General features: G+C 48.1%; 1 protein-coding gene across 3 annotated transcripts in view; it reads left to right on the top strand.

Moving 5' to 3' along the window:
* The window catches only part of FBXO10 (F-box protein 10), a 149,546-nt gene that overhangs the window by 120,261 nt on the left and 2,370 nt on the right, over nucleotides 1–26,915 (top strand). For all 3 annotated transcript variants that reach the window (XM_088460125.1, XM_088460124.1, XM_088460122.1), the window contains 2 exons: nucleotides 18,303–18,613; nucleotides 19,688–19,869. In XM_088460125.1, the coding sequence (XP_088316251.1) occupies nucleotides 18,303–18,613; nucleotides 19,688–19,869 (493 nt within the window). The remainder of the gene's footprint in view (nucleotides 1–18,302; nucleotides 18,614–19,687; nucleotides 19,870–26,915) is intronic.

The following is a 26,915-nucleotide window of genomic DNA, read 5'->3' as shown; positions in this document are numbered from 1 at the left end:
CCCGAGGCAGTCCGCACCCAAGACCGCCTCAAAGCCAAAGAAGCAAGCCTGGAGTGCTAGGCGCCCTTCTTCCAAGCCAGAAGATAAGCCTTCTGCGTGATGGGACGGGCCTCCCTCTGGGGGACCCCAGAGTGGGAGGCCGACTTCTTCAATTCGCCCAGTGCTGGCACAATACCACCACGGATGCCTGGGTGCGAGAAGTGGTCTCCCAGGGGTACGCCCTGTCTTTTCGGCACAGGCCGCCTTGCCAGTATTTTTGCACAAGTCCTTCTCAGGACAAAACCAAGGCCTTGCAGGTTCAGGAAGCCATAGAGGCCTTGCTGACGGTGGGGGTCATTATACCCGTACCACAGTCTCAACGTGGGATGGGGTATTACTCTACGCTGTTTCTGGTGCAGAAACCCAATGGCTCTCATCGCCCCATCCTCAATTTGAAGTCCCTGAACAGGTTTCTCAGGGTTCCCAAATTCAGGATGGAAACTTTGCGTTCCATCATACTGGCGATGGAACCGGGGGATTATATGGTCTCCCTGGATATCCAGGACGCCTACCTCCATGTGCCTATAGCAACATCGCACCAACGGTTTCTGCGGTTTGCTATTCTCCACAACCACTACCAATTCAGGGCTCTACCCTTTGGTCTCTCCACGGCACCAAGGGTATTTACCAAGGTGATGGCGGTCATGGCGGCTCACCTTCGGAGCCAGGGGATACGGTTGCTACCGTATCTAGACGACCTCCTCTTGCTGGCAAGCTCCCCGGAGGTACTGATCCAGCATCTCCACCTGACGGTCGCTTGTCTACAGGCGCACGGCTGGTTGATCAACTGGAATAAATCCTCCCTCATCCCATCACAACGGATGGTTCATTTGGGGGCCCTGCTGGACTCTCGTCAGCAACGGATTTTTCTGACTCCAGAGAAGGTCTCCTCCTTACAGCTGCGGATTCACAGTTGTCTGAGCAGTGGCAGAGTGTCGGTGCACTCAGCGATGAGAGTTTTGGGGTCCATGGTGTCGGCATTCGACATGGTGGAGTTTGCCCAGTTCCATTCCAGGCCCCTGCAGGGGCTGATTCTTTCAGAATGGAACGGATTGCCACACAGGATCCGCTCTCAGATGCTGGTGTTGTCCTCGGAGGTGCGTCTGTCCCTAGCCTGGTGGCTGCAGACAGCGCATCTCCTGGATGAGCGCCCCTTTTGGATCCCGGAATGGGTTCTGCTAACGACAGATGCCAGTCTCCGGGGTTGGGGGGCGGTGACAGGCTCCTTGTCACTTCAGGGTCGTTGGTCGGCGGAGGAAGCGATTCTTCCCATCAACATCCTGGAACTGCGGGCAGTATACAGAGCCCTGCAGTCGTCCGGCACCGCTCTTCACGGAAGGGCCGTTCAGGTGCACTCAGACAACGCCACCACGGTGGCGTACATCATTCACCAGGGAGGGACTCGCAGTCGAGCTGCGATGTCGGAGGTGTCCCGCGTCCTGGCTTGGGCGGAGCGCTATCTTCCAGCTCTCTCGGCAGTTTTCATCCCAGGAGTTCTCAATTGGGAGGCAGACTTCCTCAGCCGTTACGATGTGCATCCCGGGGAATGGTCGCTTCATCCAGAGGTATTCCAACTACTCGTGGACAAGTGGGGGCTGCCAGAGCTGGACCTGATGGCGTCCCGTTACAATCACAGGCTGCCTGTGTACGGGTCAAGGACAAGGGACGCAGGCGCAAGTCTGATAGACGCGCTGTCGGTGAAATGGCTGTTTCAACTGGCTTACTTGTTCCCTCCGATATCTCTGCTGCCTCGGGTCCTGCGCAAGTTCAAACAGGACGGAGGCACACTGATCCTGGTGGCCCCAGCGTGGCCCAGAAGGCCGTGGTACTCCGATCTGCGGAGCCTGTCCATCGACGCTCCGTACCTCCTACCTCAACGGCGGGACCTGTTGTCTCAGGGGCCCTGTCTTCACCCGGATCTGGGTCGACTATCTTTGACGGCGTGGCTCTTGAGACAGCCGTCCTGAGGTCTCGGGGCTTTTCTAGCTCCGTTATTACCACCATGCTGAGGGCGCGCAAGCCTGCTTCCGCGAGGATCTATCACAGAGTGTGGCACACTTAGTGTGGTGCGAGGCCAGAAACTATGATCCCCAGGTGTTCCGAGTTTCGCGTATTCTGGCTTTCCTTTAGTCCGGTTTGGACTTAGGATTACGTCTTTCTTCACTGAAGGTACACGTGTCTGGTCTGTCGGTGTGGTTCCAGCGCAGGATCGCTGCTATGCCGGACGTACACACCTTTTTCCAGGGTGTTTTGAGAATCCAGCCTCCCTTTGTGCCACCTGTGGCCCCGTGGGATTTGGCGGTGGTTCTTAGGGCCTTACAGGGTCCTCCTTTTGAGCCCTTGGAGTCAGTGGAGCTCAAGTGGCTAACTTTTAAAACTGTTTTCCTCTTGGCAATTGCTTCTGCCAGGAGGGTTTCAGATTTGGGGGCGCTTTCTTGTCGTTCCCCTTTTCTGATTTTTCATCAGGACAGAGCGGTGCTTCGCACTTGTCCTGATTTCCTGCCTAAGGTGGTTTCCAGGTTCCACATTAATCAGGAAATTGTTGTACCAGCCTTTCAGTCACCTGATCTTTCGGCTGGGGAGACTTCCTTAGACGTGGTAAGGGCACTCCAGGTTTATGTGGACCGGACTAGTTCTGTGAGGAAGTCGGATTCTTTGTTTATCCTCTTTGGTTTTCACAAGAGGGGTTGGCCTGCCAACAAACAGACTCTAGCCCGTTGGCTTCGTTCTGTTATTATTGAGGCTTATATGCAGGAGGGTTTACCTGTTCCAGCCTCTGTTAAGGCTCATTCCACTCGGTCCGTGGGCCCTTCTTGGGCTGCTAGCCGTGGCGCCTCTGCTGTTCAGCTCTGTAAGGCGGCCACCTGGTCTTCCATTCAGACCTTTTTGAGGTTCTATGCGTTTGACACCTTTGCCTCTCAGGATGCATCCTTTGGGCGCCGGGTTCTCCTATCAGCACAGGAGCGTCCCCGCCCTTAGTTGGACTGCTTTGGGACATCCCCAAGGTCACCCTGTGGACCCCTATGGGCTTCATTTGGGCTCTGTGACTGGTCACCGGTTTTCCGTCTCCCATTTCTGTGAGTATGGTTCTTGTGTGTTCCAGTCTTCCTTCTCTCTGTTTCGTCTCCTCCTCCGGCCTGGGCTGCTTACCAACTGAGGTGCCTGTGGCTCGGGGGCGGGGTATAGGGGAGGTTGGACCCAAGTGCATCCTGGGAGCAGCTAAAAGCTTTAACTCCGTGGTGCCCGAGGATCCAGGATCCAGCTATACCCCAAGGTCACCCTGTGGACCCTATGGACTTCATAGAAACAGAGATAACAAAGGTAAGTTCTTACCATATCTCTTGTTTTTTTTACTTTTGACTGAAGAACCTATTGAGCTGTACTGAGATGTATGACGGCAATCAATTACATTTATTTTTGCATCATATCTTGGTGTGCTGGTTACTCCTGGTTTATTCCGGACATGTTTATGTAATCGATACAACTGAGCACCCTAATTTTGTTTATATTATACTAGGGGTGAGCGGGTTCGGATTTCTGAAATTCGAACCCTCCCGAGCCCCCCCGATCCGAGTCCGATCCGAGTCAGGCTCGACTTTTCCCGCCTGACTCGGATTCTGAAATCGAGGCAAAACGTCATCTTCCCGCCTTCCGAGTCTCGCGGGTTTTGGATCCTATATAAGGTACCCACGTCGGCGCCATTTTCTCACTCGGCTGTGGACAGTGAAGAGGGAGGGTGGGAGTTAGGGCTGTGTAGTGTAGTGTAGTGTAGTGTAGTGCTGCTGTTGTCCACTACTTCAAAGTCCATAGGGGCTGGCTGTGTTGTGCTGTGCTGCTGTTGTTAATAGGGGCTGTGCCCACTACTTCAAAGGCCATAGGGGCTGGCTGGACTGTGTTGTGCCGTCAGTTCTCCATAGGGGCTGTGTCCACTCCAAAGTCCTGTGCAGTGTCCCAGTCCTAAAGAGGTGCTGTAGTGTTGTCCAGGGGGTGCTCTGTCCATCAGGGGTGCTCCCCCCAAGTGCTAAAAAAATAATATATTTTCTGTGTTTGTGAATTGTGTGCGCAGTAGCCGCACGTGCATCAACAAAGTAGTGCCAAGCGTGCGCCTGTGTCATAAGTAAAGGGCCGGCTGGCTTGACCGTTAAAGGGTGCTGTAACCCCCGAAAGTACACTCCAGTCCAAACCAAAAAAAAATTATTTTCTGTGTTTGTGAATTGTGTGCGCAGTAGCCGCACGTGCATCAACAAAGTAGTGCCAAGCGTGCGCCTGTGTCATAAGTAAAGGGCCGGCTGGCTTGACCGTTAAGGGTGCTGTAACCCCCGAAAGTACACTCCAGTCCAAACCAAAAAAAAAATTATTTTCTGTGTTTGTGAATTGTGTGCGCAGTAGCTGCACATGCATCAACAAAGTAGTGCCAAGCGTGCGCCTGTGTCATAAGTAAAGGGCCAGCTGGCTTGACCGTTAAGGGTGCTGTAACCCCTGAAAGTACACTCCAGTCCAAACCAAAAAAAATATTATTTTCTGTGTTTGTGAATTGTGTGCGCAGTAGCCGCACGTGCATCAACAAAGTAGTGCCAAGCGTGCGCCTGTGTCATAAGTAAAGGGCCGGCTGGCTTGACCGTTAAGGGTGCTCTAACCCCCGAAAGTACACTCCAGTCCAAACCAAAAAAAAAATTATTTTCTGTGTTTGTGAATTGTGTGCGCAGTAGCCGCACGTGCATCAACAAAGTAGTGCCAAGCGTGCGCCTGTGTCATAAGTAAAGGGCCGGCTGGCTTGACCGTTAAAGGGTGCTGTAACCCCCAAAGTACACTCCAGTCCAAACCAAAAAAAAAATTATTTTCTGTGTTTGTGAATTGTGTGCGCAGTAGCCGCATGTGCATCAACAAAGTAGTGCCAAGCGTGCGCCTGTGTCATAAGTAAAGGGCCAGCTGGCTTGACCGTTAAAGGGTGCTGTAACCCCCAAAGTACACTCCAGTCCAAACCAAAAAAAAATTATTTTCTGTGTTTGTGAATTGTGTGCGCAGTAGCCGCACGTGCATCAACAAAGTAGTGCCAAGCGTGCGCCTGTGTCATAAGTAAAGGGCCGGCTGGCTTGACCGTTAAAGGGTGCTATAACCCCCAAAAGTACACTCCAGTCCAAACCAAAAAAAAAATTATTTTCTGTGTTTGTGAATTGTGTGCGCAGTAGCCGCACATGCATCAACAAAGTAGTGCCAAGCGTGCGCCTGTGTCATAAGTAAAGGGCCGGCTGGCTTGACCGTTAAAGGGTGCTGTAACCCCCAAAGTACACTCCAGTCCAAACCGAAAAAAAATTATTTTCTGTGTTTGTGAATTGTGTGCGCAGTAGCCGCACGTGCATCAACAAAGTAGTGCCAAGCGTGCGCCTGTGTCATAAGTAAAGGGCCGGCTGGCTTGACCGTTAAAGGGTGCTGTAACCCCCGAAAGTACACTCCAGTCCAAACCAAAAAAAAAATTATTTTCTGTGTTTGTGAATTGTGTGCGCAGTAGCCGCACGTGCATCAACAAAGTAGTGCCAAGCGTGCGCCTGTGTCATAAGTAAAGGGCCGGCTGGCTTGACCGTTAAAGGGTTCTGTAACCCCCAAAGTACACTCCAAACCAAAAAAATATATATTTTCTGTGTTTGTGACTTGTGTGCACTGTGGCTGCACGTGCATCAACAAAGGAGCAGCGCCAAGCGTGCGCCTGTGTCCCATAAGTAAAGAGCCAGCTGGCTCATTTCTTAAAGGGTGGTGTAACCCACAAAGTGCACTACTCTCCAGCAAAAATAAAAAAATATTTTCTGTGTTTGTGTGCGCTTTAGCCGCACGTATATATATCAATATAACATAAATGGAGGACCAAACTTTCTCTGATAAAAATAAAATAGGGAAAGATCAAGAACCACTTCCTACTAGTGCTGTTGCTGCTGCTGGGAGTTGTTCATCATCCCAGAGAGGAAGTAGGAACATCACTACTTTTACTAAACAATTGACCCTCCAACAGTCCCTAGCGATGAGGATGAAGTACGACAGCAGTCATCCTGAAGCAAAACGTATAACTGAGGCCTTGACTGCTATGTTGGTGTTAGACGTGCGTCCGGTATCCGACATTAGTGCAGTGGGATTTAGACAATTGATGGAGGTAGTGTGTCCTCGGTTCCAAATCCCGTCTAGATTCCACCTGCATCCTCAAAGCAGTAGCGACAAGCGTGCGTCTGTCTGTTAAAGGGTGGTGACACCCTCAAAGTGTGCTACACAAACAATTAAAATATTGTTCTTTTTTTTTCGGTCTTTGTGAAATGTGTGGGCTGTAGCCGCACCTGCATCCTTAAAGCAGCAGCGACAAGCGTGCGTCTGTCTGTTAAAGGGTGGTGACACCCTCAAAGTGTGCTACACAAAGAATAAAAATATTCTTCTTCTTTTTTCTGTCTTTGTGAATTGTGTGGGCTGTAGCCGCACTTGCATCCTCAAAGCAGCAGCGACAAGCGTGCGTCTGTCTGTTAGAGGGTGGTGTAACCCTCAAAGTGTGCTCCACAAACAATAAAAATATTCTTTTTTTTTTTCTGTCTTTGTGAATTGTGTGGGCTGTAGCCGCACTTGAATCCTCAAAGCAGCAGCGACAAGCGTGCGTCTGTCTGTTAAAGGATTACATCGGTGACAGCATCCAAGTAGGCATGTCAGACAGTCCGTACCTGTACTGGCAGGAAAAAGAAGCAATTTGGAGGTCCCTGTACAAACTGGCTCTATTTTACCTGAGTTGCCCCCCCTCCAGTGTGTACTCCGAAAGAGTGTTTAGTGCAGCCGGGAACCTTGTTAGCGAAAGGCGTAGGAGGTTGCTTCCACAAAATGTGGAGAAGATGATGTTCATAAAATGAATGATCAACTCTTCCAGGGAGACCAGCCTCCAGAACGTACAGAGGGACCTGTGGTTCCAGCAGGGACGAATTAATACTCTGTGAGTATGAGGATGTACATAACACTGAAGAGTGTGAGGAATCTGTGGATGAGGAGGATGAGGACGACTTCTTGCCTCCGTAGAGCCAGTTTGTGCAGGGACAGATTAATTGCCAGCTTGTTTTGTGGGGGCCCAAACGAACCAATCATTTCAGCCACAGTTGTGTGGCAGACCCTGGCGCTGAAATGATTGGTTTGTTAAAGTGTGCATGTCCTGTTTATACAACATAAGGGTGGGTGGGAGGGCCCAAGGACAATTCCATCTTGCACCTCTTTTTTTTCTTTGCATTATGTACAGTTTGGGGCCTAGTTTTTCAATGCCATCCTGTCTGCCACTGCAGTTTCACGCCTAGATGGGTCACGTGTTTGTGCCGCCCACTCGTGTCGCTTAGCATAGTCATCCAGCTACCTCGGTGCAACCTTTTGGACATAAAAACACTATTGTGAGGTGTGAGGTATTCAGAATAGACTGGAAATGAGTGGAAATTAAGGTTATTGAGGTTAATAATAGCATAGGAGCAGAAAAACCTACAAATTCTGTGATTTTAGCTGTTTTTATGCTTTTTTTCAAAAAAATACAGATCCAAAACACAAAACCCAGAACCCAAAACACGGAAGGGTGGTTTTGGCAAAACCAATCCAGATCCAAAACACGAAGAAAGATCCAGATCCAAAACCAAAACACAAAACACGAAAAGTGGCCGGTGCACACCCCTATATTATACATGAAGAATGTGCAATACTTGCCTCTCTCTCTCTTTATCTATCTCTGTACATAATATAGTAGTAGGCAAGATAATACTATTCTTTCTTCTTCGGGGTCCATGGGGTCCACAGCCATTACGTTGGGGTATATGGATTCATCCACGCACCAAACAGTTAATTCAAGCTCTCAGCTCCCAGGATGCACCAGGTCCCCCCCCATGGGATGTAGTCTGGAACCCGATGGCCTAAATGCCGATCGCCGGGAGGTTAGGGTTAGGCTAGGGGGAGTGAGGGTTAGGGTTAGGCAGCGGGGGGGTTAGGGTAGAGGGTGGGTTAGGGTTAGGCACAGGGGGGGGGTTAGGGTTAGGGGGCTTAGGTTAGGTGAGTTGATACTTACCTTTAGGACGATCGGGATTTCCAGCGCTGTCGGGTAGCCGCTGTCGGGAGTTGAACCGCCAACCATGCGCCCGCCGGTAATACATATCACACCCTCCCCCATATACCCCGCCCCTGGTCACAGGGCGTCAGTTGTTCTGGTTGGTGTTAGAAGGCACCGTACTAGCAGTGGGACTGCTGCAGCAGTCCCAAAGACCAGTTTTTGTTTTTTTTCTTTTGAGCAGGCGGCATGTGTTTCGCCGTTAAGTGGCAACTGAGCGTCTGATGGGAGGCACGCGGGTCTCCTGCTCCATCTACCCCCGCCGGAGCCGCAATGCTGGTCAAGCGACTGCTACTTTCGGCAGGGGCATAGGCTCTGGACCGCGACCGGGCACAGGGGATGCAGGTAAGTGTGGTTGTGGGCGGTCGCTGACGCCGCAATCATGTGCGGTCCGTCCTCCGGCGCTGAGGCTGGCCGGGCGACTGCTGTAGTGAGCAGCCAGGGTAACCTGCCTCCTTCAACTAGACCACCGGGACGTGATGTGCCTGACAGCCGGGGGTAATGGCGGTGGCCATGTCAGTGTGCCGGGTGGGCCATGCAGCATAGGGGAGGTACGCTTCCCCGGCGGCCCCTCCCCCAACCCGAACTATGGCTCTCGCGAGGTTTCCCGCATTAGGGTTGCTCCTCCCTGCCTCTGGCTATATGAGTCGTCCGCAGACCACTCCTGGGTGCTCTCCATGGCTGTTACTCAGGAGGTATTGGGTCAGTCTCCCTGTATGCCTCTCCCTTGGAACCGGTCATACAGAAGCTCCATATGCTACTAAGCTTAAGGCTGTTTGTAGTTCATTGAGGAACCTAAATTGCATAAGCTCTGCTGTGAGTGTGTGTGTGTGTGTGTGTGTGTGTATATATATATATATATATATATATATATATATATATATATATATAGTTTGTAACTTGTTTGAAATCTGTGTGTGTATGTTACAAAGTGTTAACTTATCACTACTGTTTCTCCTTATTGCCCTCTGCAACAGGTGTGTGGGGTGTTTAAGGGGAGAAGCATTGTCATATGTGTGCTCAGTTCCTGGCATAGAGAATTGATTATGTCAAAGGAGTCTGAAAGACAGGTGGCAGAGGCCCCTCTGTATAGCATGCAAAGCAGGTTTGTCCTCTCAGGATTTTATACAAAATGGTCTGTGTGTTCACTGTTTTAGGGAGTCTCCACAACAATCAAGTTTACTGGCTCCTGGGCAAGAACCCCCTTGGGCTTCTTTTTCCCAGATTTTGGCGCAAGTGGCGGAACGGTTGGAAGCTCCGGCAGCCCCAGTGGTGAGATATCCGCAGCCGCTACAGCCGGCAATGTTTTTGCCCCCTATAATGCCATCTTGGATGGATATGTATGTGCATGCAAGTCAGGCTGTTCCTTTATCTTCAATGGCTTTTCAGCAGCAGCCACAGAGGGCCAGGTCTATACAGCCAAAGGCCAGAAGGCGTTTGGCCACACATGTCAGCAGGGATACGGACTCATCCTCGGAGGAGGGCGAGGAGGCACAGGTATCCTCTCTGGAGTCTCTCTCTGTAGAGGAGGGAGATCATTTTCCAGTGGCTGATGTTCCTTTTTTAATTAGGGCGAATACGCAATTTGCTTCACAACAGACGAGTATCAGTACACTCGGCAATTCAAGTGCTGGGATCGATGGTGTCCACCTTCAGCATGGTGCAATATGCTCAATTTCACTCCCGTCCGTTACAGCAGTGGATACTCTCACACTGGAACGGGTAGTATCAGTCAATAAGGTCTCAAAGGACCCAGTTGTCTCCAGAAGTGAGGTTGTCCCTGTCTTGGTGGTTACGGACATACCATCTCAATCAGGGTCGCCCCTTTTGGGTACAGGAATGGGCTCTCCTCTCCACCGATGCCAGTCTTCAGGGTTGGGGAGCGGTGACGGGCCAGCACATCGTCCAAGGGAAATGGACAGAGGCAGAGAGTCATCTGTCCATAAATGTATTGGAACTGAGAGCAGTTTTCAGGGCTTTAATACAGGCCCAGGGGTTATGGCACGGCAGACCGGTGCAACTGCAATCCGACAATGTTACCTTGTTTGCTTATCTAAATCAGCAGGGTGGCACTCGAAGTCGGGGAGCCATGACAGAAGTGTCAAGGATCCTGGTCTGGGCAGAGCGTCACCTTCCTGCGATAACAGCCGTCTTTATACCAGAGGTCCTAAATTGGGAAGCGGACTTCCTGAGTCGGCAAGACATAAACGCCGGAGAGTGGGCTCTCCATCCACAGGTATTCCAGTACCTGGTACAGATTGGGTCTTCTGGAGATAGACCTCATGGCTTCGAAACACAACCCCAAGGTGCCCAGATACGGGTCCAGGACCAGGGATCCGTTAGCCGAATTCACAGATGCTCTGACAATAAGGTGGAATTTCGGGCTGGCGTATCTTTTTCCGCCTCTGGCTCTTCTTCCCGGAGTCATCAGGAAACTCAAACAGGAAGACAGTGTGGTGATCCATATAGCTCCCGCTTGGCCCAGGCGCCGTTGGTTCACCGATCTACAAAATCTCTCCGTGGACATTCCGTGGCCTCTTCCTCTGAGGCAGGACCTGTTAGTTCAGGGTCCCTGCTTGTATGCGGATCTTCCTCAGCTGTCTTTGATGGCGTGGCTCTTGAGGCCTCCATCCTCAGAGCCAAGAGGTTTTCAGAGTCAGTGATAAGGACAATGATAAGGGCGCGGAAGCCTTCTTCAGCCCGCATTTACTATAGGATTTGGCGCGTGTTTTTTCAGTGGTGTAAACTGAGGAAATATGATTCTAGTGTGTTTAAGGCCTACCAAGTGCTTTCTTTCCTCCAGTCAGCTTTAGAGTGGGGTCTTCGTCTGGCCTCCCTGAGAGTGCAAGCTTCTGTGCTTGGGGTTTGGTTTCAGCGTACGATTGCTCCGCTACCTGATATAAGGACCTTTTTTCAGGCTGTTTTGAGGGTGCAGCCGCCTTTTGTTCCCCCGGTAGCACTGTGGGATTTATCATTGTTACTTAAGGCATTACAGGCTCCCCCTTTTGAACCGTTGAAATCAGTAGATCTCAAGTGGATGACAGCAAAGACAATTTTTCTTTTAGCCATCGTTTCTGCTTGTAAGGTGTCTAACTTGGCAGCTCTGTCGGTTCGCTCAACTTTCTTAGTTTTCCATCAGGATAGAGCGGTGCTGCGTACCAGAGCAGGATATCTTCCTAAGGTGGTATCACGATTTCACATAAATGAAGAGATTGTGGTCCCAGCTTTTCAGGCCTCAGGTTTGTCCGGAGGTGAGGCTTCCCTGGATGTTGTACGTGCTCTACGTATTTATGTGGATCGCATCAGCAACTTGAGAAAGTCCGATTTCTCTTTTTGTTCTGTATGGCTGCCATAAACTGGGTTGGCTAGCCAATAAACAGACCTTAGCTAGATGGATTTGTATGACTATATCACAGGCATACACTCAGGCTTGTCGTAGGGTGCCAGATTCAGTCAAGGCACACTCTACGCGGTCTGTGGGTCCTTTGTGGGCAGCCCGCTGGGGCGCCTCTGCGGAACAATTGTGCAAGGCAGCCACTTGGTCGTCTGTCCACACTTTTATTAAGTACTATGCTTTTGACACCTTTGCTTCTCAGGATGCCTCCTTCGGGCGCAGGGTCCTCCTTTCTTCTGAGACACAGGAGTGTCCCCGCCCTTAGAGGTACTGCTTAGGTATATCCCCAACGTAATAGTTGTGGACCCCATGGACCCCGAAGAAGAAAATAAGAGTTATGGTATAACATACCTTTGTTAACTCTTTTTCTTCGAGGTCCATGGGGTCCACAGGACACCCACCCTAACGCACCTGGTGTTATTGGGTAATTATTTGTATCTCTGGGTATATCCCTCTTTGGTGAGAGATTGGTCTAGAGAACATATGTCTTATCTGTTTTGCCTTCTCTTAGTGGGCTTTATAACAACCTGACGCCCTGTGACCAGGGGCGGGGTATATGGAGGAGAACCTGGTGCACCCTGGGAGCTGAGAGCTTGAATTAACTGTTTGGTGCCTGGATGAATCCATATGCCCCAATGTAATGGCTGTGGACCCCATGGACCTTGAAGAAAAAAAGTTAACAAAGGTATGTTATACCATAACTCTTATTTTTCTGCTCTGAATTAGCTCTTTGTTGAAGACATACATATATCAATGTACAATATTCATAGGCACATTATAGTGGAAAAACTGGTTTAAAACTGATAGTCATATACACTGTACACAAATTGCAGCTCATTTAAGCCCACGTACACAATTAATGTTGACAGAAAACTTGACCTTCAGGCTGAACATGGTGATTACTGTCCTTACTCATTGGCAGATTTATGCCTCACATGGTAGGTAACCTAAGAAGGTTGTTTAGCAATAATAAAAAAAAAAACTGTTCAAGGTATAGCTTCATTGGATTTGCCATAGGTTTTTGATGCTATTGAAAGGAAATAACAGAATTTATAAAGAGGTCTGTGCTGTACTCTAGACCTCAGGCTAGACTTATGACAAGCACAGTAATCTCTAGACCATTTTTCCAACATACAGACACATGCTTTCTCCTATCATGTGATGCCCCTGATAGTAAAAACATTTAAGGATTGAAACTGGGGGATATAGAGGCAAATATCACTATATGATGTTGTGCTGTTGTATTCAGAATATGCTCACACATCTCTTTAAAATGTGTTACATGTAGTAACTAAATTTGGTAACTTCTCTAGTCTGCATATTAAATGAATGGCTACCTATGAAGAAGCAAATAAAGTAAACAATCGGAGGATCTTAGGTGGACTGCTTTATACACCTTTTGTATAAATGTATTTTTTAAACTGGAAAAATTTGTTCAACAGTCATAAGTGCTTGGAACGTGCAGAGCAGTCTCTGTAGAGCATTCCTCTTACTGTAACTGCATTATCCCTCCCAGGACATGAAGAGTGAATTCCATGTATGTAGGTCAGTTGCTAGTTTCCTAAAAAGAGCTGGGTAGTTCGTACCTGAAAGATATATCTGCAGATGATGGTTGTTCATAATGTACACACTGAACAACCGTCATTGCCATCTATACTGTACACACTGAACAACCGTCATTGCCATCTATACTGTACACACTGAACAACCGTTATTGCCATCTATACTGTACACACTGAACAACCGTCATTGCCATCTAAAGATATATCTGTTGTGAGGCCATTGGCCAATTCATCTTTTACTCCGTACACACTAGCAGATATCTTTGTGAAATATGCCAAATGTTTCTATAATTTACATACTGGGCTGGCCTATTGAAGGAGCACACAGGGAAAGGAAATAGTCCCTCTATTCTCCTGTTATCCTCTGCTGCTGTATCAGCATCTGTGTCATTGGACTCTATTCATCACTTGATTTCTACAAAAGTAGGTGAAAATTTTGTAGAAATTAAGTGCCAGGATTATTCATCATATTTGTAATGCAGGAGATATCACTGACATCTCCTGGTTACAATTCTACCCCGATAATTTCCACATTCCCATACCATAGTGTGTAGTGATGGCCCTATGTGCAGCTTCTTTGAATATCAAAAACATACAATTATTTTATTTCTTCTGGAATATATGTCATTCATCAAGTGCCGAAAAAGCATTTTTTTCAGAACTTGACAGTGATACTGTACGCCACCTCTTGTAAAAGGTGCTATAAAAAGAAGTAGAATCAGTTGCTCTGGGCAACAAACGTGCACTTTTGTACATATACTCTCTAGTCCCTAGTACTTATTTTTTTTTAGTGACAATCTCACAAAAAGAGGATTTTTAGTACTTACCATTGAATCCTTTTCTCTGAGTCAGGCTGGGGGACACTGGACCATGGGGGTTTTAGGTGGGAAGGTGTGGAGTTAGCACGAACTACTGAAAATTTCCAACCCAAGCTCCTCCCCTCTGCAACCCCCTGACATAAGTACAACTTAAAAAGTGCCTGCTAAGGAAAAGCAATACTCAGTGACACTGTCACACCGAAAAATAACGAAAACTGATGGTCATTAGGACCCAAATAATAACTAATACCCAACACGACTGAGCGTGAGGGAGAGAACGCAGTGTCCCCCAGCCTGACTCAGAGAAAAGGATTCAACGGTAAGTACCAAAAATCCTCTTTTCTCTTTCGTCTGGGTTGGGAGACACTGGACCATTGGACATTCAAAAGCTGCCCCCAGGGAAAGGAATGCTAAGGTTGCCTGACCAGAGAACTGTACGCCCAAAGTGGGCGTCGCTGGAGGCAAAAACATGAAACCTGTAGAACCGCGCAAACATATGGACAGATGACCAGATAGCTGTGCGACTAACTTGTTCAGCTGAGGCCCTGTGGCGCGCCGCCCAGGAGGCCGCCACTGCCCGAGTGGAATGAGCCGACACCTTGGCCGGTGGCCATCTTGCAATGCTCCGCTTCGTGGCTGGCAAGCCACGTTTGTAGACGTCGTAGAGGACCAGTAGAGAGTCCGTACGCCTTAAATCCAAAGTTCTGTCTAAGTAAATTTGCAGGGCCCGGACGACATCCAACAGCGACAGATCGTCCTGGTCCTGTGAAGGTGAGAAAACAGGAAAAACTATTTCCTGGTTCAAGTGGAAAGATGAAACCACTTCGGTTGAAAAGAAGGAACCGTTCTGAGAACAGCCCTGTCGTCATGGAAAACAAGAAAAGGTGGCTTGCAAGACAAAGCCCCCAACTCAGAGACCCGCCAAGCCGAGGCAATAGCCATAAGAAAAAACACATTCCACGTGATGAACCAAAGGGCCACAGATTCCAATGGCTCAAACAGAGCCTGCTTAAGAGCCGACAGAACCAGGGGCAAATCCCACGGTGCTACAGGTGGCCGAAACGGAGGTTGCACTCGCAAGGCCCCCCTGTAAAAAATGTCTGAACCTTTGGGAGGAGAGCCAGACGTTGCTGAAAGTAAATGGACAGAGCTGAAAGCTGTACTTTCAAAGATTGAAGCCGTAAGCCAGCTTCCAAACCACCCTGAAGAAACGCCAACAGCCTTGTAAGGCGGTACTGGGCAGTATGCACTCTGCCCCGCTCACACCACATGATGTAGGTCTTCCAAACCCTGTGGTAGTTCCAAGGAAACCTGCTTCCACGCCCAGAGCATGGTCCCAATGACTGAAAGGGAAAATCCCTTAGCCTTTAAGAGCCTGGTCTCAATGACCAGGCCGTTAAAGCCAACTGAGGTAGGACCTCGTGACAGAACGGCCCCTGCAGAAGAAGATATGGATGCAGCGGTAGACGCCAACCGGGTCCTGCGGCTAGCTTGAGGAACGTGGCGAACCACGACTGGCATGGCCAGTTTGGAGCCACCAGGATGACTGAAACCTGCTGCTCCTTGACTTGACTGAGAACTCTCTGTGACATGGGAATTGGAGGAAAAATGTAGGCCAGACGGAAGTTCCAGGGATCTGCCATGGCATCCACTGCGAATGCCAAAGGATCTCTGGACCTCGCACAAAATCGAGGGACCTTGCAATTGTCTATCTCCGATGACGACCAAGGCCCCTGAAGACAAAGGTTCTCCGTCACCGCTCCCCAACCGCTGAGACTTGCGTCTGTGGTGACAATGGTCCAGTTGGGAGTAACTAGGGACCAACCCTGGAGAAGGTGATCGGTAATCAGCCACCAGCGAAGCGACTGACAAGTGCTGTCTGACAGGATCAGCAACTGAGAGACAAGGTCTTCCGAGCGACCCGTCCAATTCCGAAGAATCTCCCACTGGAGGGTCCACGAGTGGAAGCGCCCGTACTGGTAGGTAGAGACCTTCGTACCTAGTAACTTCATGCCCAGCCAGACGGATGGGCGAGGGGCAGACAGCACTTCCCTGACTAAGTCCTGAAGGGCCCAGGCTCTGGGCGAGGGCAAAAACACTTTTTGTAGTGCCGTATTGAAGATCACCCCCAAAAACACCAGGCGTTGACAAGGTGTGAGTTGAGACTATTCGAGATTTAGTATCCAACCGTGATACTGTAACAACTGAACCGTGCGATCTAGGTCGGCCTGAAGTTGGGCAGCCGAATCCGCCTTAGAACGGGGAAGGTGCTCAGCGCCACCCCTTCTTGATGTGGCTCTCACCACCTGCCACAAGCAGCACACAGCACCTATAGTAAAAATAAAAAATAAACTGTACAACCAACATAAAAACCCTATGCTAAACAAGGCTGCAGCGCAGTGCAGCCCTGAAAAAACGTGCCTCTCTCCACAGGTACTAAATTTACACTGATGTCAGGGAGTTGCAGAGGGGAGGGGAGCTTGGGTTGGAAATTTTCAGTAGTTAGTGCCAACTCCACACCTTCTCACCTACAACCCCCATGGTCCAGTGTCCCCCAGCCCAGACGAAAGAGAGAATATCCTGCTCTAGGTTTTGTTCTTTTTAGTAGAATATCAGTGTAATTTTGCGCTCTGAGGGGCTAAGCTGGATACCAGAATGTTTTGGTTAATTCTGAGTTTCGAGGCAACGAGCTCCATGTTCTGTGCAATGATTATTAGAGAGATCGTAGATCCTGACTAATACTGTTGCATATATCAAAAGCAATAATAGTCTGTATTACTGTATAGGACGAACACCCTGCCTACAGCTATTGCCTAACAGACTCACTCAATCAGCTATTCATTAATTCTAACTATCCATCTAACCATAAATTTTTCACATACTAAATACATAAGTAGAATACATCCCTATACCACAGAGGGCTTGCTCGACTCTCCTATGTGTATTTACTTATGTTAAGGAGGTCAGGGCACCTCCTTGAGCCAGTAGCTAGTGGTATACCCCCAAAACAATCCCTTTTCTCCCTTTTTTTTGGAGGGGGGGGGGGGCATTTCTGTGAGTGCTAACTCCCGTTTAAATTATGCCACCAATAATTGATGTTCGCCAGTTGTGATTGCCGATTGGTTTCGAGGAATCACTGATGTAGGGCCGCATTAGCCACCTGGTTAGATCACTGATGCTTTTACACCTACGAGTCTGTTGGCCAGGGTTTTGATGGAACTTTTAGAGCAACATGAAGCAATGATATCAGACGGTAACTATTGTACTTTATTGGGATTCCTTCCAACTTTGAGAATCGCCACAAACTCCACAATGTAATTTGGATCTCATAATATGGCATTAAATAAATCAACAAGCATGGGGGTTGTTAGTTATCTTTCAGTCATTAGATATTCTTTGTATCATAGTGAAAACTGATTATTTATTGAGGCTGAGTGAGAAAACCCTAGAGAGATGAATTCAGGCCCTGATTCAGAGCCGGACGCTCTGACAGAGCGCTCGCTCTGAATCAGGGCCGTCCCTCCTACCTTTTGGAGCGGCCTCCTGGCCGCTCGCATAGCTGTGGGTGACCACCCACAGCTATAGCGAGCGGCCAAAATGATGGTCGCGATGGTCAAGACCATCGTGACCATCGGGCTTGCGACGAGACCCTTGCCGTAGGGTCTCGCTGCCGCAAGCCCTGGAGTGCTTTTGGCTCTATCAGAGCCAAAAGCACTCCCACTGACATCACTAGTGATGTCAGTGGGGGCCCCAGACGGTAGGCGTTCCCAAAGGAACGCCTCCGTCTGGGCAGCCACGCCCCCGGCACGCCCACCAAAGGGGGCGTGCTGTCAATCACCATCAACAGCACGCCCCCTTTGGTGCGAGACCCATAACGACGGCTTGGTCGTCGTTATTCGGGTCTCGCGCATGCGCACAACGGAGCCGCCTCCGTCGTGCGCATGCGCACTTGGGCAACATCGACCCGCTTGCGAGCGGGTCTGAATCAGGCCCTCAGTTCCAACAGGAAAGCATTTTCTGTTAAATGCAGTTTTAATTACATTTTCTCTTTTAAAGCAGGGGTCCTCAACCATTTATATTCTGAAGTCTCGAGACATGCTTAACAATCAATATCTTAAGGCCTGTTTCTTGACAAATTATTTACTACATCTACAGTACTAAAAGCAGACAGTTTTGCATCTAAACACACATTTATCCACATATCAAAGTTTTATATAGAAGGTAAAGTTAGGTTTGGTGAAAATTACTGACTATCAAGATGAGTTGATTGCAGTTTATATATCATCCATAAGTAAAACTAATCTTTATGAGGCAGAGAATATCCAAGTTTCTCATGGTGTCTGAAAGGGCTGCATTTTACCTAACCATATATATTCTCTTTTATCCTGTTCCAGCTGCTGGGCTGTACATCAAGAGTAGTGAGGCACTGAACATAATAGCTAACGCAATACATGCCAACCATGACAGTGGGGTGTCTGTATTTCAAAGCACCCAACTTGCACGCATTGGAAATAACAGTATCTCCTGCAACAGACTAAGTGGCGTCCACGTGGAGACAGCCTGCAGAGTGGAGCTACGAGGGAACGGCATCTATGATAACAAAAGTCACGGCATTGCCTCCAAGGGAGATGGAACCATCATAGAAAATGATATTATAGGAAACCGCGGCTGTGGACTCCAACTCCTACAAACTGCTGACATGAAGGTAGCGCTGCTAGTTACTTCATCTATGTTGTTTGAACTGATTGCATTTTGGATCTGAGTTTTTTTGAAAAATTGGGTAATGGGAAGAATGGGGAAAACAGAGTAGCAGAGAAGGGCGGTGTAATTATCAGTTATTGTAGTACAAAGTGATGTTTCTAAAATACCATATTGCTAAAAATGTTGTGTTCTAGAACAAAAGGACCTTGTCATACTGAAATAGTAGTTATTTTTGTGATAGGGTTGTAATTTTCAGAGGCTATTACTTTGCTGATTATATACTGTGGGTTTCTTTTATGATCAAAGTGAAATAGTTATACACAAAGCATTTGAGTGAGTACAAATGAACACACTTTTACAAGTAACAAATTAACAAACACACTATATACCCAACTTGTCTGTGTATTCAAACAACACCGGTGTATCACAGTGGTGTCACAAGGGGGGTGCCGGCTGCACCCGGATGTCACCCGCCGAGGGACGACGACTCCTCAGTGACAGGAGCCGGGTGCTCCACTGTAACATTACCTGCAGCACTCTGCTCCTGACACAGCGAGGGAGCCAGCACTGCAAATACACTGGTCCCCAGGGACAGTCCGCATCTCCAGGACCAGATATACAGTAAGGATGTGTCCTAGAATATCTTCCAAAGCCCCTTTGTCTAGAATATGGGCATTACTATCCCATATTGCTTAGCGCCTCTACATATTATAATGCTTATTCATGAGGAATATGGCTGATCACACCATATATATGGTACTACTTAGGGGCCCAGTGCACATCTAATGCCAGTGTTGGGTACAATCAAATACAAGAGATTAGGCCCCTCTATTTATGTCTTGTCTCACCCTAAAGCTTATGGCCAGTCTCAACATGAATACAATCTCCTTTTCAAACCTCAATGGTGCCCAACAGAGGTTCTAATATCTTAGGTTATGTAGAAATGAAATAATTAACCCACTGGTTACACTGATCCGGCTGTTCAGTCTTTAGCTGCAGATTACTAATTTAACACATTATGTAATTTTAATTTAGTATTACCTTCCAGAACTTGGATGAATTTTGTTTGTTGTTTTAGGTGACCAGGAACAGAATTCAGTCTTTCCGTGACTATGCTATAGCACTCCTTGATCAGTCCAAAGGCTTGGTGCAGGAAAACATCGTCTTTCAAGGAAAGCTAGGACAGAATATTTTGCAGCATGTGTCTAACAGCGAGGACTGCATCATTCAACATAACAAACTACTCACCTTCAAGAAAAAGTAGGTTTTCTTCCTGGCAGAGCTGTAATATTTATTTCAGTCTTTTTGTTTAGAACATAATTTGATGACATTTAGATTTGTGATTCTGCAATATGACTCCTTTTCTTTTCTGCAGCAATACAGTCTCATCCACAATGAGGAAATGCGTATGATGATGTTTTTTAAATGGGGGAACAAGTACAGTCACATAACACTACATGGCAGCTATGGAAACCACTATCATTAATAGGCTGGAATGAAAGCTAGGTCATTCGGGAAAAGCAGTAGCCCTTGCTTTAAAAAACAAAACAAAAAAACATTAATAATGGCATACAACGAACAGGGGAAGAACAAAAAGGAAGGCTAGGGTGAAGAATGTAGCAACAAGTTTACAAAAAATATAATATATAGGTGTGTATACGATATATACTGTGTGTGTGTGTGTATATGTGTGTGTATATATATATATATATATATATATATATACACACACACACATATATATTATACAAAGAGGGTGGATATCTGTGTGCGTGAGTGCAGACAGTTTTTTTGCATTATATATATATATATATATATAACACACACACACACACACACACACACACACACACACACACACACACACACACACGCTGATTGACAAGTAATGAGACTGATTTTTCTATTCAGAATAAATGACTCCACGGGCTCTGAACATTTTTCATTTTCAAAGTAGCGTCCTTCACATTCAATACATTTTGTGCAGCGTTTCAATGATTCAAAGATGTGCAGTAGTCATCACTTTTAGGCCCGTATTCAATTAGTTTCGCACCCGCGATACTTTTTCGCCTGCTGGACTTTTCGCCTACATCGCGTGTTTTAGCCACGGAAACTTATCACGCGCATCCCCGTGATTTGCCCTATTCGATTCCAAAACACGTGAAAAAGCTACCTGGCGAGTTAAAGCCAGGCAAAGTGCTGTCAGAATTGGGGAAATCAGCCTGACACCCCCTAAAAGATGCACTAACATTGGGGATCAATGTACATGCCCCCGAATAGCCCTAATACAGTTATTTGGCATACTTAAGGTGTGTCAATTTCTTCTAATTAGCGTCCTTGCAGTAGTGGTGAAGAATAGCATTAAGCAGCTTTTTTTGGTGAAAATAAGTAGTCCTGACAAATTTGGGGTACTTCAATATGTGTGCAAGCATGGTTTAAAGTCGCTAAAGTAGAGTTTAAAAATAAATAACGTAAAAAACGCACCTGAAGCAAGCACCTGCAATCAAAAAAACACCTCACCCCTACTTGCAGACCCCCTAAAAGTCTATTTCGCTAGTTTTTAAGTTTGTACCCCACTTTGCACTTTTTTTGCCCCTTTTTTGGGGTATTGCTGAGTGGTTTCCCCACCTTTGCACCCCAAAATAACGATTTTGCACTTTTTTTCGCCAGGTGAATCTTTTTCGCCTACTACACGCATTCCGTTTTTGCAAAAACGTATTCAATTTGCGAAAAGTCTTTGCAATTGAATACGGAGATAAGTTTCAGACATTTCACGGATTCCTACTTTTCGCAGTAATTGAACACGACCCGTAGTATTGCGGCTGTGGCATTTTTCACTACATCATCTGTTGAGAACTTCTTTCCGCGCAGTTGTTGTTTTCAGGGTTGGGAATGCCCAGAAATCACAGGGCACTAAGGGCCTGATTCAGCAAAGATCGTAATTGCAAAGCTGCACGCAGGCAACGGTGGTGACACATCTCCATTTCAGGAAACGGAAGCCATCGCTGCCCCATGCCCGCCCGCAAACGGCAGCAGACTGTCAATCACTGCCAGTCTGCGATCAAGATCGCATACCCATCGTGCACATGCGCAGAATGGGTCATGTGCCTGCGCTGATTCCCGAACATCAGCAATCTGCGTTCAGCAGTGCACGCTGAATCGGGCCCTAAGTCCGCGCTATATGGAGGGTGTTCCAGTGCTGTCCCATTAATATCAGTCAGTGCTGCCAATGCAACAACATCAACATGTGGTCAGACATTGTCTTGGAGCAAAAACCACTGTTTCTTCAGCAAATGTGGTCTTTTCTTCCTCATGGCTCCACGCAAATGGGTTTTCAGGACGTTTGCAAAGTAGTCGCCATTAATTGTCTATCCACAGGGAACACAGGACCTGATTCAGACCCGCTTGCTAGGATGCGTTCACTCGTAGCTGGACGATTTTCGCTATCTGCTCATTCACAAAACAGTGCAAGAGATCGGGAAGCATTCGCTCGTTGCGCACAGACTGCCCAGCAGAGTGAGTGACAGGAGAAGCCGTTTGTGGGTGGTGAAAGGGGCTGGCCATTAATAACGGGGGAGTGGAGATGCGAACGCAGGCGTGCCTGAGCGTCTCAACGCCATTTCAGAGGCGTGCATAATTAAGAGGCAGCGTCATAGTATACGTTACCTGACTGTTTTTTACACTGAAATGATCGCAGGGTATAGTCAACCTCAAACTCTGCGTTCGCTTCCGATGGTACACTATGTACCGATGGTTGCATACTCTTCCTGGAGATGACGTGCGCAAGTGGGCGCCTTAACATAGGCTGGTGGGCATCTACATACACAAAGCGATCGCACGCCAAAACATAGTGGGCGTGCTTATGCCTTGCCGTGCGATCGTCTGCCTTGCCATCACTTAGCCGAATTTGCATACGCTGGCTGCGAACGTACGCATTTATGCGAGCGGGTCTGAATCAGGTCCACAGTGCTGTAGGATCATACTGTGCGCATTAGAACAGCAGAAGCATGACTTTACACACCGAAGGAATCGCACAGAATTTTTTGGGCGGACGCGAATTCGCGTGATTCCATACACTAGACTGTTGTTTGGATTCCGGATTATGACGAATCCCCGATTCGTCAGACACGTACTAATCGATGTCAGGAAATCTGGTATCCTGCTGTCATTCGAACTATGTTCTTGCACGATTCAATTCATCGTCGCATAAGCTTTTCTGTGAGATTTCTGGGTACCCAGCTGGCACACACGTGATGCATTTTCAGTTCCTTTGTCGCAATATGCTGAACCCGTTTGAATGAGATGCCAAGTCGAGCCGAAAGTCAGTGTAAAGTTAACCTGTCGTTTTGCAACATTTCCGCAGCTTTGGCAATGACATCTGTAACCGGTGGTCTCCAGAATGCGCTTCGTCAGTCACTCGCATTTTGTCCTCTTTGAAGTGCTTCCACCACCGAAATACTGCAGCACGGCTAATTGTTTCTCCACCGTATGCTTGCCGTAACCTTTCATGAGTTTCTTTTCAGCTTTTTTTTAAAGCTTAACACAAATTTCAATCACACATCTCTGATGTAATCTCAGATACATCCGCCATAATGAAACATAGAAGGATCTTCCACTCGCTTCCACTCGCTGTGACCAAACAAAGAAGACCGCAGGTTCAGACACATCGATGTATGAGCTTCACAATAACCAGCATAGCGTTGCCACTTCTACCTAATGGGACAGAAAAACAGGCACTCTCATTACTTTTCAATCAACCCTCGTGTGTGTGTGTGTGTGTGTGTGTATGTATATGTATGTGGTTTCTATATGTGCCTCCCACTTTTTAAGGGGCCATTACTTCCAAATAAGCGTGTCCCGATCACTGTGGCCAGCAGTGTTCGGAAAGCCGGCTTTACCCCCCTCCCGCCGCGGCTGCAGGGCAGTTGTGACCTCTATATCGACTTTACCTCTCTGGTGCCTGTCTAGGCTAGCGTAGAGGTCCGCTCACATTGCATATTGCTCCCGTCTGGTGGTGACAACTGTCTGTGCTGCTCCTGCCCTGTCCACTCAGTGTCCTACTGAGCATGGAGATGGCTCTCTACAGATCCTTGCTCACAGTGGCCCTCATTCAGAGGCGGTCGCTAGAAGCAATCGCTCTCTCTGAATGAGGGCGCACGCTTCTTTTTTTTTTTAGTGCGGCTTCCTGGTCGCTAGCTAAGTTGTGGGTTACCACCCACAGCTTTAGCGACCAACCAGGGAGATGGTCGCGATGGTCAAGACCATCGCAACCATCGGGGCTTGCGACGAGACCCTAAGGTTGGGTCTCAGCAACCGCAAACCCCAGGGAGCTTCCTGCTCTGATCGAGCAGGAAACTCCCCACTGACATCACTGATGATATCAGTGCGGCCACCCACAAAATGGCAAGCGTTCAGTCAGGAACGCCTGCGTTGGGTAGCCACCCCCCGCTCCGCCTACAAAATGGGCGGTGCTGTTGATCAACATCGACAGCCGGCCCTTTTGTAGTGAGCTCCGGAGCGAGTGAGTTTCTCTCTCGCTCCGGGGCTTGCGCTTGCGCAGGAACAAAACATCGACCCGGTTGCGAGCGCTCAGCGCTTGCGACCAGGTCTGAATGAGGTCCAGTGTGTCTTCCCAGCATGATGGCACACATAGTTCCCTCCTACACAACAGTATGGGGGCAGCCATGTTGGACTCAATGCTGTCAGAATCCCGACACTGGCATCCCGACACTTGTTCGGTATGCTAACCCTTTCCCTATACTAACCCTCCCTCTTTGGTGTCTAACCCTATCCTCCCCCTCTTCGCACCCTTAACCTAACCCTCCCCCCCAACCCGGTACTTACCTTCGGTATCCTGGTGGTCGAGATGCCGGTGTCGCTATTGTGAGAGGCGTCCTCCACTCAAGAACACAGCTCCCAGACCAGCTGATTGCAGCATCCAATTCCTGGGGATCTTCCCCTATAAATTCCATTTCCTGACTGCCCTATGTTGCTAGTACAATGTCGCTTATTGTTGACGTTACTGCTCAGTACTGAGCTCACAGGTGCTCTGGTCCCAGACCGTTATATTCATTTCCTAGATCTGGTAATCAAGGGCCTGATTCACTACCATACGCAACTGCAAATGCAATAGCGATTACGCATGCAGTTCAGCTGCAATAGTATGCTAATCCATTGCGATCACAGTGCCGCCGCAGCACAACATAAGGACGCTCACGTTACCTTACACACATCTGTAATGTTTAGCAAGCCTGCGAAAACATCGGTACAATCAAGTACTATCGCAGCCTCACGCACACTTGCACAAGCCATGACCTTACTCAGAAATTGCTAACTTCCACGCACACTATTAGGCCTCAGGCTGCGTAGGGCATTGTAGTGGATAATTTATGCACGCCCATGCAATGGCTTTCAAACGCACTGGCATGCCTGCATTCGGTAGACCATCCTCCTGTTATCATCCACAAAAGGCACTTCCTTTCAATCACTCTGCGAAGGGTCTACGTAGTCACTACGATCGCAGTCCCGATCGCGATGGCTAGTTCGCGCACGCACACTGCAATGCATGTGTAGTATGCAACAATTGCCCGATTGCAGGCGTATTAGCAACTGCGTTCCTTGCTGCATCAGGCCCCAAGTCTCCTGTACCATCTTGCACACCAGTCTGGTTTTACCACTGAGACTTGTTCTTACAGCCACCATCAGTTCCAGACGATATCTCAACCATCGGTCTCGTCCGATGCTTCCAACAATTGGACTCATATTAATTAGTTATTCAGTCATCAACATCTGTCCCAACTGATCAAGTTCATCAACATCGGTCCCAACCAATCAAGTTCATCAATTCATTAATATCGGATTCAAATCCACTAAGGGCCTCATTCAGCTTGGTTCTGAAGTCTGCGTTCACACATACCCGGTCGATGTATGCATTTTGCGCATGCGTGCGAACCGCAGTGCTCGTGCGTGAACTGGCCGCTGCGATCGTGAACGCAGCGGACACTCAGAGCCACTGAGAAATGATTGACAGGAAGTACCATCTGGGAGTGGAGAGGGGGGGTTGTCAAAGGAATGCAGGCGTGCCTGTGAGTTTGATCGCCATTACAGGGGCGTACATAATTAAGCCCCAGCGACGGCATACGCAGTCAGAGCTCTACATGGTGACTGGAAGCTTCGCAGGTTGTGAGTCATGTCAAGCTCAACCACAACTCCTGCGTATGGGTCCGATGTTACCGATGTTTTCGCTGACTTGCGGATGTATGTAATGGGATGTGGGCGGCTTTATAAGCTGGGGGGTGTCTTGGTATAGTGCTGCATTCGCATTAATTTGCATATTTTTGCACCGTGCGGGTGCGTGCGATTGCAGACTTGCGATCCAAGCTGAATGAGGCCAATTTTTAAAATCATCAACATCGGTCTCAAACCAATCCAGCTTTCATTCCAGCATCATCAGTCCAAATCTGATTGTGCTCATTCATTCAGTATTATCTGCAGTTCTCATTCCAACCTGCAGTTTAATAAAGACATTCCATTCTTGTTCTCACCTTCAGGCCCATCATCCTCTGCAGCTCAAGCCACCTAGGTTTATTCACACCTCCCAAGTCCCCTCTTCAGCCTCCCATGCCTGTCCAAGCCCAAACCAACCGTCTGGTGTCTCACACACACACACACACACACACTTTATTATTATTATTACCAGTTTCTTATATAGCGCGGCATATTCCTTTGCGCTTTACAATTGGAAACAACATTAATAGAACAAAACTGGGTAGTAACAGACAGACATAAAGGTAAGAGGGCCCTGCTCACAAGCTTACACTCTATAGGGTAATAGGTGTTAATACACAAGGATAGGTGATACATAGTGCAAATTGGTCCAGTCAGATTGCAGAGGTTATTGGTGAGCTGTATGATCCAGTCACACAGGAAAGGTGGCCTAGGGTTAGGAGGATGTGAAAGTAAAGAAAGAGAAAATGTGATATGTGAATATTATAAGAAGGGAGGAAATATCTATCTATCTATGCCGGCTCTAGTGAGGCCAATCCTGGGATATTGTCTGGGAATGAAGCTTCCAATCCCAGGATTCAGGGTTGGCCATAAATGTTTTATTTATTTTTTTTAAATACTGGGTAGCGCTGAGCACCTTCAGCAGGATGCTCAGGCGCTTCCCGGTTTCTCCTGGTTGTGCGCACTGAGCAGGGTGGCGTGAGGACAGAGGTCACACTGCGCAGCCCAACGCCGGCTGGACCGCCTGCCACCACTTGACAGGCCTCTGCCAAGATAGCCCCGCCGCCCTCTGCCCGGAG

Source organism: Taudactylus pleione, unplaced genomic scaffold (assembly GCF_031769625.1).
Source record: "Taudactylus pleione unplaced genomic scaffold, aTauple2 ptg000967l, whole genome shotgun sequence".
Lineage (NCBI taxonomy): Eukaryota > Metazoa > Chordata > Amphibia > Anura > Myobatrachidae > Taudactylus > Taudactylus pleione.
The sequence above is the reverse complement of the archived record's forward strand: the minus strand, read 5'-3'. Positions and strand labels throughout refer to the sequence as shown.